This window comes from Bufo bufo, chromosome 4 (genome assembly GCF_905171765.1).
Source record: "Bufo bufo chromosome 4, aBufBuf1.1, whole genome shotgun sequence".
Taxonomy (NCBI): domain Eukaryota; kingdom Metazoa; phylum Chordata; class Amphibia; order Anura; family Bufonidae; genus Bufo; species Bufo bufo.
Genome location: NC_053392.1, coordinates 434,800,662 through 434,813,233, shown reverse-complemented (window position 1 = coordinate 434,813,233; position 12,572 = coordinate 434,800,662). Strand labels below are relative to the sequence as shown.

At 43.3% G+C, this 12,572-nt stretch overlaps 1 protein-coding gene across 3 annotated transcripts in view; it reads left to right on the top strand.

The window, feature by feature from the left end:
- The window catches only part of SNX9 (sorting nexin 9), a 254,249-nt gene that overhangs the window by 24,906 nt on the left and 216,771 nt on the right, over positions 1-12,572 (top strand). For 2 of the 3 annotated variants that reach the window (XM_040429365.1, XM_040429363.1), the window contains exon 1: positions 9,922-10,035. The exons of the other annotated variant lie outside the window; for it this stretch is intronic. In XM_040429365.1, the coding sequence (XP_040285299.1) occupies positions 9,937-10,035 (99 nt within the window). In that variant the 5' untranslated portion in view covers positions 9,922-9,936. Of the gene's footprint in view, positions 1-9,921; positions 10,036-12,572 lie in introns of those variants that run through there. 3 annotated transcript variants of the gene reach the window in all.

Sequence of the window (12,572 nt, the reverse complement as noted above, 5' to 3'; positions counted from 1 at the left end):
GCATCCGTTGCTCCGTTCCGTGGCCCCGCAAAAAAAAAATAACATGTCCTATTCTTGTCCGTTTTGCGGACAAGAATAGGCATTTCTACAATGGGCCGCCCGTTCCGTAAATTGCGGAAGGCACATGGCGGCTTCCGTTTTTTGCGAATCTGTGGTTTGCGGACCGCAAAAAAATGGCACAGTAGTGTGCATATAGCCTTAATGTGACCTATAAACTGTACAACTCAATTGAAAAACAAACTGAAATCTTTTATGTAGCGAGAAGAAAAAAATATAAAAATAAAATATGGTTGCATAAGTGTGCACACCCTTAAACTATTACTTTTGTTAAAGCACCTTTTGATTTTATTACAGCACTCAGTCTTTTTGGTTATGAGTCTATCAGCATGGCACATTTTGACTTGGCAAGATTTGTCCACTCTTCTTTGCAAAAACACTCCAAATCTGTCAGATTGCGAGGGCATCTCCTGTGCACAGCCCTCTTCAGATTACCCCACAGATTTTCAATTGGATTTAGGTTTGGGCTCTGGCTGGGCCATTCCAAAACTTTAATCTTCTTCTGGTGAAGCCATTCCTTTGTTGATTTGGATGTATGCTTTGGGTCGTTGTCATGCTGAAAGATGAAATTCCTCTTCATGTTCAACTTTCTAGCAGAAGCCTGAAGGTTTTGTGTAAATATTGACTGGTATTGGGAACTGTTCATAATTCCCTCTAGCTTAACTAAAGCCCCAGTTCCAGCTGAAGAAAAACAGCCCCAAAGCATGATGCTGCCACCACCATGTTTCACTGTGGGTATGGTGTTCTGTTGCTGATGTGCAGTGTTGTTTTTGCGCCAAACATATCTTTTGGAATTATGGCCAAAAAGTTCAACCTTGTTTTCATCAGCCCATAACACCTTTTCCCACATGCTTTTGGGAGACTTCAGATGTGTTTTTGCAAAATGTAGCCTGGCTTGGATGTTTTTCTTCGTAAGAAAAGGCTTTCGTCTTGCCACTCTACCCCATAGCCCAGACATATGAAGAATATGGGAGATTGTTGTCACACGTAGCACACAGCCAGTACTTGCCAGATATTCCTGCAGCTACTTTAATGTTGCTGTAGCCTCCCAGACCAGTTTTTCAATTTTGGAGGGACGTCCAGTTCTTGGTAATGACACTGTTGTGCCATATTTTCTCCACTTGATGATGACTGTCTTCACTGTGTTCCATGGTAAATCTAATGCCTTGGAAATTCTTTTGTACCCTTCTCCTGACTGATACCTTTTAACAATGAGATCCCTCTGATGTTTTGGAAGCTCTCTGTGGACCATGGCTTTTTCTGTGGGATGCGACTAAGAAGATTTCAGGAAAGACCAACTAGAGCAGCTGAACTTTATTTGGGGTTAACCAGAGGCACTTTAAATGATGGCAGGTGTATGCTGACTCCTATTTAACCACTTCAGCCCCCAGTGCTTAAACACCCTGAAAGACCAGGCCACTTTTTACACTTCTGACCTACACTACTTTCACCGTTTATTGCTCGGTCATGCAACTTACCACCCAAATGAATTTTACCTCCTTTTCTTCTCACTAATAGAGCTTTCATTTGGTGGTATTTCATTGCTGCTGACATTTTTACTTTTTTTGTTATTAATCGAAATTTAACGATTTTTTTGCAAAAAAATGACTTTTCACTTTCAGTTGTAAAATTTTGCAAAAAAAACGACATCCATATAGAAATTTTGCTCTAAATTTATAGTTCTACATGTCTTTGATAAAAAAAAAATGTTTGGGTAAAAAAAAAATGGTTTGGGTAAAAGTTATAGCGTTTACAAACTATGGTACAAAAATGTGAATTTCCGCTTTTTGAAGCAGCTCTGACTTTCTGAGCACCTGTCATGTTTCCTGAGGTTCTACAATGCCCAGACAGTACAAACACCCCACAAATGACCCCATTTCTGAAAGTACACACCCTAAGGTATTCGCTGATGGGCATAGTGAGTTCATAGAACTTTTTATTTTTTGTCACAAGTTAGCGGAAAATTATGATTTTTTTTTTTTTTTCTTACAAAGTCTCATATTCCACTAACTTGTGACAAAAAATAAAAAGTTCTATGAACTCACTATGCCCATCAGCGAATACCTTGGGGTCTCTTCTTTCCAAAATGGGGTCACTTGTGGGGTAGTTATACTGCCCTGGCATTCTAGGGGCCCAAATGTGTGGTAAGGAGTTTGAAATCAAATTCTGTAAAAAATGACCTGTGAAATCCGAAAGGTGCTCTTTGGAATATGGGCCCCTTTGCCCACCTAGGCTGCAAAAAAGTGTCACACATCTGGTATCTCCGTACTCAGGAGAAGGTGGGGAATGTGTTTTGGGGTGTCATTTTATATATACCCATGCTGGGTGAGAGAAATATCTTGGCAAAAGACAACTTTTCCCCATTTTTTTATACAAAGTTGGCATTTGACCAAGATATTTATCTCACCCAGCATGGGTATATGTAAAAAGACACCCCAAAACACATTCCTCAACTTCTCCTGAGTACGGGGATACCAGATGTGTGACACTTTTTTGCAGCCTAGGTGGGCAAAGGGGCCCATATTCCAAAGAGCACCTTTCGGATTTCACTCCTCATTTTTTCCTGAATTTGATTTCAAACTCCTTACCACACATTTGGGCCCCTAGAATACCAGGGCAGTATAACTACCCCACAAGTGACCCCATTTTGGAAAGAAGAGACCCCAAGGTATTCGCTGATGGGCATAGTGAGTTCATGGAAGTTTTTATTTTTTGTCACAAGTTAGTGGAATATGAGACTTTGTATGAAAAAAAAAAAAAAAAAAAAATCAGCAAAGTCTCATATTCCACTAACTTGTGACAAAAAATAAAAACTTCCATGAACTCACTATGCCCATCAGCGAATACCTTGGGGTCTCTTCTTTCCAAAATGGGGTCACTTGTGGGGTAGTTATACTGCCCTGGCATTCTAGGGGCCCAAATGTGTGGTAAGTAGGTAAATGACCTGTGAAATCCGAAAGGTGCTCTTTGGAATGTGGGCCCCTTTGCCCACCTAGGCTGCAAAAAAGTGTCACACATCTGGTATCTCTGTATTCAGGAGAAGTTGAGGAATGTGTTTTGGGGTGTCTTTTTACATATACCCATGCTGGGTGAGATAAATATCTTGGTCAAATGCCAACTTTGTATAAAAAAATGGGAAAAGTTGTCTTTTGCCAAGATATTTCTCTCACCCAGCATGGGTATATGTAAAATGACACCCCAAAACACATTCCCCAACTTCTCCCGATTACGGAGATACCAGATGTGTGACACTTTTTTGCAGCCTAGGTGGGCAAAGGGGCCCATATTCAAAAGAGCACCTTTCGGATTTCACAGGTCATTTTTTACAGAATTTGATTTCAAACTCCTTACCACACATTTGGGCCCCTAGAATGCCAGGGCAGTATAACTACCCCACAAGTGACCCCATTTTGGAAAGAAGAGACCCCAAGGTATTCGCTGATGGGCATAGTGAGTTCATGGAACTTTTTATTTTTTGTCACAAGTTAGTGGAATATGAGACTTTGTATGAAAAAAAAAAATAAAAAAAAAAATAAGCATTTTCCACTAACTTGTGACAAAAAATAAAAAATTCTAGGAACTCGCCATGCCCCTCACGGAATACCTTGGGGTGTCTTCTTTCCAAAATGGGGTCACTTGTGGGGTAGTTATACTGCCCTGGCATTTTCCAGGGGCCCTAATGTGTGGTAAGTAGGTAAATGACCTGTGAAATCCTAAAGGTGCTCTTTGGAATATGGGCCCCTTTGCCCACCTAGGCTGCAAAAAAGTGTCACACATGTGGTATCGCCGTATTCAGGAGAAGTTGGGGAATGTGTTTTGGGGTGTCATTTTACATATACCCATGCTGGGTGAGAGAAATATCTTGGCAAAAGACAACTTTTCCCATTTTTTTATACAAAGTTGGCATTTGACCAAGATATTTCTCTCACCCAGCATGGGTATATGTAAAATGACACCCCAAAACACATTCCCCAACTTCTCCTGAGTACGGCGATACCAGATGTGTGACACTTTTTTGCAGCCTAGATGCGCAAAGGTGCCCAAATTCCTTTTAGGAGGGCATTTTTAGACATTTGGATACCAGACTTCTTCTCACGCTTTGGGGCCCCTAGAATGCCAGGGCAGTATAAATACCCCACATGTGACCCCATTTTGGAAAGAAGACACCCCAAGGTATTCAATGAGGGGCATGGCGAGTTCATAGAAATTTTTTTTTTTTGGCACAAGTTAGCGGAAATTGATATTTTTAATTTTTTTCTCACAAAGTCTCCCGTTCCGCTAACTTGGGACAAAAATTTCAATCTTTCATGGACTCAATATGCCCCTCACGGAATACCTGGGGGTGTCTTCTTTCCGAAATGGGGTCACATGTGGGGTATTTATACTGCCCTGGCATTCTAGGGGCCCTAAAGCGTGAGAAGAAGTCTGGAATATAAATGTCTAAAAAATTTTACGCATTTGGATTCCGTGAGGGGTATGGTGAGTTCATGTGAGATTTTATTTTTTGACACAAGTTAGTGGAATATGAGACTTTGTAAGAAAAAAAAAAAAAAATTCTGCTAACTTGGGCCAAAAAAATATCTGAATGGAGCCTTACAGAGGGGTGATCAATGACAGGGGGGTTGATCAATGACAGGGGGGTTGATCAATGACAGGGGGGTTGATCAATGACAGGGGGGTTGATCAATGACAGGGGGGTTGATCAGGGAGTCTATATCGGGTGATCACCACAGTCATTGATCACGCCCCTGTAAGGCTTCATTCAGACGTCCGGATGCGTTTTGCGGATCCGATCCATCTATCAGTGCATCCGTAAAAATCATGCGGACATCTGAATGGAGCTTTACAGGGGGGTAATCAATGACAGGGGGGTAATCAATGACAGGGGGGTGATCAGGGAGTCTATATGGGGTGATCACCACAGTCATTGATCACGCCCCTGTAAGACTTCATTCAGACGTCCGGATGCGTTTTGCGGATCCGATCCATCTATCAGTGCATCCGTAAAAATCATGCGGACATCTGAATGGAGCTTTACAGGGGGGTAATCAATGACAGGGGGGTGATCAGGGAGTCTATATGGGGTGATCACCACAGTCATTGATCACTCCCCTGTAAGGCTTCATTCAGACGTCCGGATGCGTTTTGCGGATCCGATCCATCTATCAGTGCATCCGTAAAAATCATGCGGACATCTGAATGGAGCTTTACAGGGGGGTAATCAATGACGGGGGGGGGGGGTGATCAGGGAGTCTATATGGGGTGATCACCACAGTCATTGATCATGCCCCTGTAAGGCTTCATTCAGACGTCCGGATGCATTTTGCGGATCGGATCCATCTATCAGTGCATCCGTAAAAATCATGCGGACATCTGAATGGAGCTTTACAGGGGGGTGATCAATGACAGGGGGGTGATCAGGGAGTCTATATGGGGTGATCACCACAGTCATTGATCATGCCCCTGTAAGGCTTCATTCAGACGTCCGGATGCGTTTTGCGGATCGGATCCATCTATCAGTGCATCCGTAAAAATCATGCGGACATCTGAATGGAGCTTTACAGGGGGGTGATCAGGGAGTCTATATGGGGTGATCACCACAGTCATTGATCACTCCCCTGTAAGGCTTCATTCAGACGTCCGGATGCGTTTTGCGGATCCGATCTATCTATCAGTGGATCCGTAAAAATCATGCGGACATCTGAATGGAGCTTTACAGGGGGGTAATCAATGACAGGGGGGTGATCAATGACAGGGGGGTGATCAGGGGTGATCAGGGGCTAATAAGGGGTTAATAAGTGACGGGGGGGGGGGGGGGGTGTAGTGTAGTGTAGTGGTGCTTGGTGGGACTTTACTGAGCTACCTGTGTCCTCTGGTGGTCGATCCAAACAAATGGGACCACCAGAGGACCAGGTAGCAGGTATATTAGACGCTGTTATCAAAACAGCGTCTAATATACCTGTTAGGGGTTAAAAAAAACACATCTCCAGCCTGCCAGCGAACGATCGCCGCTGGCAGGCTGGAGATCAACTCTCTTACCTTCCGTTCCTGTGAGCGCGCGCGCCTGTGTGCGCGCGTTCACAGGAAATCTCGGCCATCGCGAGATGACGCATATATGCGTGACTCTGCGCAGGGCTGCCACCTCCGGAACGCGATCCTGCGTTAGGCGGTCCGGAGGTGGTTAAAGAGAACCTTTCACTAGTTTAAAAACTAACTATATCAGTGGGCAGAGCGGCCCCCAGGGGTCCCCCTGCACTTACTAGTATGTCTGGGCGCCGCTCCGTTCGCCCGGTATAGGCTCCGGTGTCTGCAGCTCCCTCTGTTGTACTGGGCAGAGTTTTTGTATTAGGGTTGCGAACGGAGCGGCGCCCAGACATACTAGTAAGTGCAGGGGGACCCCTGGGCGCCGCTCTGCCCACTGATATAGTTAGTTTTTAAACTAGTGAAAGGTTCTCTTTAACATGATTTTGAATGTGATTGCTTAATTCTGAACACAGCTACATTCCCAGTTATGAGGGTGCGCACACTTATGCAACCATATTATTTTAGTGTTTTTTTTGTTCCCTCCACCTAAAAGATTTCAGTTTGTTTTTTAATTGAGTGGTACAGTTTATAGGTCACATTAAAAGGTGGAAAAAGTTCTGAAATGATTTATCTTTGTCTCATCTTTTTTCACATCACAGAAACCTGACATTAACAGGGGTGTGTAGACTTTTTATATCCACTGTAGTTACTTAATTGGGTGAGCCTGCTGAGCTATTTTTTTCCAACGTTTTGGGATAGATTTCTGGATGAAGGGGAAAATAAGATAGCTGACTGAATTCTCCAGCTGAGGAATTGGAAATGTGACATTAATTGTTCTTGCCGGAGCTTGCATCTGTGACCTGTTTATTACATTACAGGCTTCTAAAATTCATGAAATGTCCTATCGCATCCAAGTAGAATCACAAGCAGGAAATCACAGTCTACTGAGTACATGGGGAAAATATCCCCTTGTAATATTACTGTTGGGCCTCATGCACACGGTTGTTGTACGGCTGTTCCGTGCACATCCGTGCGGTGGCCGGATCGAGACCCATTCAACTTGAATGGGTCAAAGATCTGTCCGCACCGTAAAAAATAGAACATCTAGTTCTATTTTTTTTTTTGCGGTACGGAGGCACAGACAGAAACACCACGGAAGCACTCAGTCGTGCTTCTGTTCCGCACCGACTCTCCCAGATTGCGGACCCATTTAAGTGAATGGGTGTCATCCATGATGCGGGGTGCACGCGGCCGGTGCCCGTGTATTGCGGACCCGCTGTATGCGGGCCACAATACAGCCACGGCCATGTGCATGAGGCCTTAAGAAGAAAAGGCAGTCTTGTTCAGTTAGTTACAGTTGATCTGGCTCTGATGTCTAATAAAATACTCTTGATTTACATATTCATGGATTTAGCCTCTTAAAAGGGGTTTTCCCCACTGAGAACATTTATTGCTGGGTTCTGACTGCTGAGATCCCAGCGATCACAAGAATGGAGGTCCCTTATGTGAATGGATCGGTACTGTGCATGTGGGACCATTGCTGTATTTGCTTCAGTAAAACTGCTGGAGATAGAGCCAGCATTAAAAGATTTTTGGTGCATGATAAAGGGAATCTGTCAGCTCCGAAACCAAAGTAAGGGGTGTATAGTGTAAGTGATGCAGAGTTCAGTTATCAGAGGTCGCACAATTTTTTTTCCCGGAAGAGTAAAAATACTCCTCTGACCATTTTTGAGGAGTATTTTTACCCGAGGAGGAGTATAAAAGTTGCAGTAATTCAAATACATAATACATAGGCCTGCACTCGCTCACATCTGTGTTGGAGGCTGCGTTTGGAGCCTCTGTTGCAGATTCTTTTATAAGACAGGACAAAAAAGCCTTATATGCAGCTCCTTTTTTTTTTTTTGTCTGGTAAAAAGACAGATCCCATCACAGTCAGTGGAGTCTGTTCAGCTTCTTCCCTGTCTGTTAGGCCGGGTTCACATCACATTTTTGTCATACATTTGGTTTACAGAAAAAAAAAATACGTGTGTGTGTGTATATATATATATATATATATATATATATATATATATGTAAAAAGACGCCTCAGACAGGTGGCATCAGTCACCATAGATTTCCATTGTAAAAAAAAAAAACGTAACGGTATACGTTAGCTACGTTATTTTGCAGGATGGAAAAACATGGTACACTATGCTTTCCCATCCTGCAGTTCTGCAAAAAATATCTATACCGTACTTTGTTTTGTTTTTTACAGTGGAATTCCATGGTGACTGATGCCACAGTATGGCATCTGTTAATGTATACGGTTTTTGTGCATGTTGAAGTTACGACAAAGACCCACCCTTACGTGCCCGATCCAGCACTTCTGTTATTTTCATTGTTCTCATGTAACTGAGCAGAACATAAATAAATAGCGGTGGTGTGAGGGGAGTATTTATGTGGGGGACCATTACTGATCTAAATAACAGCAGACAATTCTAGCCAAATGATAAAGTCCAGTCCAATATGGCGGATCTTCCCTGTACTTGGCACTCCACACTGCACTATACACATCAGTGTGATGTATGTGGTTAAGGTCATGATCCGTGAGGAGAATGGAGCGGTTTATGGATGCTGTTAGGTTTACAGAATGTTGTTGGAGGGAATGTGTTACTTAGGTCCATTATAGGGTTATTACTAGAATATGAAAGGAGCCAGGATTAAATCAAACCTTATTATTGATATGGGGCTGATCTTTTCAGGACCAGTGCTTCAATTGCTTCTCTTCCAACTAATTTGAATGGTACAAACAGTTTCTGAGCAAACTTGGATGGTTCTGTCCCTGTCTGCGGTCGGTGGAAGGAGACACGGGTACCTGGTAACTTGGGCGCCATCGGCTGCTCTGCTTGCTTCCAGGATCTTATCTTAGAGTGGGGTGGCATTATCTTCCTTTTTCAGGTCACAGCATGTTTTGCTGAGCACCAAGCTGGGCCATGGTTACCAGGGTCCTTTCGCATCGCAACCGGCACTCCTTGCTGCAGCCACCCCCGGGAGCCCACCCCTCCTCCTTCCAGCTCCTGCCAGCTTCTTCTACTGTGGGGCCTGTATCTTTCCAGCGCCCGCCCAAAATAGCCAATAACAAAGCTCCTTGCTGTGAGAAGCTTTTGGTATTGGTTATTTTAAGCGCACGCTGCCCGTGCCGTTCACAGCGCTCACTGCTCTAATGAATGTGAGGGAAAAGTCTAAGGCGTATTGGTACGCCTTAGACTTTTTACACTTGTACAGACGTTATTGCGACCTCTGCCAGTTATATAATTTTTATCTTCATACTTGCATGTTGACACTCTGTCCCGAGAAACAAGCAGTAAAATTCATGAGAGGACTCCTGAGCTCCCAATGGATTGTACTGCTGCTTTTTCAGAGCACAGGATCAGAATGCAAGTGAGTATGAAGATAAAAATTACATAATCTGACTCAGCACCACTTACCCTATACGCTTACTCTAGGTTCCGGGGTGTCTTGGAGCTGACAGATTCCCTTTAACGGTGCCAGCGGCCATTAAGGTACCGTCCGGCAATGCCAGATCCAGAGAGCTCCGCCAGAACAGCCTACCGGATCTCTTACTGCATATGGGAAACTAGCCTAAAAGAGTTAACTTTGCTGACCTTGATGGGAGGAAATAGTGCATTTGTTTCTTATCTCCTGTTTTCCTGAGACATCAGATACAGGAAGGACTCTGCAGCGCTTGTTCTCCTGATCTTGTGTATTTCTAGGGAACAGCCATTAAAAATAGCCCCAGTCAAGCATGGGTTTGGCAGTACTTTGCTAGGAAGAGACACTTTCGTAATTTTCCTGCACTTAGGATACACCCATGTAATGTTTAGTCTTAAAGCAGTAGAAGGGTTTGTCTACATTCATTTGCAGTTGTTTTTTGCTTTTGTATCCTCAAAGCACATACTTTCTGAATTGTACATGGTGAGTACCATTAGTATGATTTCTCTTTACACGTCTGCCTCATTTTTAGAATGATCAATTTTGATATGTTATTATATGTTTTGAAATGTAATATTATTTGATGTTTTATTACTTTTATTAAAGGGGTTTTCCGGGATTTTGATACTTTTGATCCTCAGTATAGGTCATCAGTATCTGATCGTGGGGGTCTGCCACCTGGGACCCCCGCTGGTCAGCGGTTTGAGAAAATACTGGTGCCACTTCAATGAGCTGAGCGCATTACCAAGCACACCTGCTATACAATGTACGGCACTGTGAAAAGACTGCAACACTCGCAGGAGCACCAGTACCTTCTCACACAGCTGATCGGTGGGGCTCCGGGGTGTCGGGATAGGTCATCGGTATCAAAATGCCAGAAAAGCACTTTAATAATCTTGTGACTGGTGGCAGAAACGCTTCGGGTTTGGCCCAGATGTCATCCTTTGCATTCAAAGAGTAAAATCCGCATGTCAATGTCACTGACTTTGCTGCTACTGTAAATGCGGTGGATTTTAGTATGTCATTTCGCTCCACATCGCGTAGCCTTAAGCAGAAACCATGTTTGTAGTAGATAGATAAACATACTGTGAAATCTAAGTAGACTAAAATCCCATGCAGCAAAGTTTAGACTTTTACAGATTTAAAGGGACATTTGTGGATGTAAAGGGACATAAATATATAGCCAGAAACGTGCAGAAATTATGTTGCTATATTTTTTTTTTCTCTGATTAAAACAAAATAGGTATTGGCTGCTCTGGAGCAGTAGTTATCATTATTTAGTAAGGTTTTATTTGGCTTTTCATTTTTTAGTTTGTGGTTTGTTTCCTTGATGATTTTGAAGAACATATGCACAAATACTGTAAATGTGGAGGCAATCAACTTCCGTCTGACAATAAGTTCTGAGTGGTACAGGGACAAACGCTGGCTCCTATATTAAAGTTACAGATCTTAGGACAGCCATAGGTCGGACATACACAGGAGATATCTGTTTGGCTGAATGCCCTCGATCCACCCTATACTTGTGCTCCTCAGCTTGTCTAAGCTTGCATGTGTTGTCAATGGGAAGACGGGAAAAAGCTGTTGTCTCCCCAAGAATAAGAGGGTCTGGCAGTTGAAATTGCACTGCCCAAACCTTATCCGCCATCACATTTGCCGTCGGGTGAAAGGTACACTACTCAGCAGCGTGCTAGTACCCCTCAGTTGGTGGGGATCTGAAACTGAACTTCGGACATATCTCTATTGCATATCAGAAGTGAAATGATAGCAGCCTCTTAAAGGGAACCTGTCATCTGGATTTTGGGTATAGAGCTGAGGACATGGGTTGCTAGATGGCCGCTAGCACATCCGCAATACTCAGTCCCCATAGCTCTGTGTGATTTTATTGTGTAAAAAAGACTATTTGATACATATGCAAATTAACCTGAGATGAGTCAGAGCTTGAAAATATGACTCTTCTCTGGTCACACAAGTAAGATATGACTCTTATGTTAATTTGCATATGTATCAAATCGGTTTTTTTACACAATAAAAGCACACAGAGCTATGGGGACTGGGTATTGCGGATGTGCTAGCGGCCATCTAGCAACCCATGTCCTCAGCTCTATACCCAAAATACCGGTGACAGGTTCCCTTTAACAGCTGTCCAGTCTGGAGGTCAGAAATGATAGGCAAGTCAGCACCTACCTGCATTTTTTTATTTACCTCTGTCTTTAGTGATGATGGGTCTCTCTTGCTTAACCCCACCTGCTTTAGGAAAAGTGACTAGAAGAAAGGCTGCAAATACAACATGCACCATAATTTGTGACTTCTTTACACTACAAATCTGGTGCAAATGAATTAAAGGGGTTGTCCGACATATTTCAAATTCTCAGACAAGCAATCCAATAACCTAAAGTAAAAAATTATGTTATATTCACACCTCCCTGGTCGTGTTATCCTGCTGGCGTTTTGTTACAAGCTGCAGCTGATATGTACCGGCATACTGCACCTGACCGTCTCAGCCAACTGCTGTTCTCTGCGGTCTAGTGCTAAGGACAGTGATTGGCTGCTGTGGTCACATGCCATACCCCCCATGTCACTGTGCAGAGAACGGTGCTGGAGAAAATAGAACTGGGGGTCTTGCCTGAGATCTGGGCCAGCCCTTTAATAAATTCCCTCACTAAGTGGATTTACATAAATTTCCACTCATGTCCATGCATAACTGCTACTGTGGATCTATGTGTCCCCTATACAGTCCCATAATCAGGCTGAACCCATAGCACAAGACTTTTGAGTAAGGTTCCACAATAGCAATGTCCTCCTATTAAAGAATGAATGTGTGCTTTCCTGATATACTGAATTTACATGGGCGGAAGCGTTCTGATAGTATAATGCAGGGTTTAGATAACCCATTGGTTCCTGTAGCTAATGCTTCAGTCTGTTAGTTGTCAAGCAGCGTGTAGCCTGCCGGTTATATGATAGCACGTTATATATTGTTCATACTTGCACTAGCAGATCAGATAGACTGACACCCCGCTGCA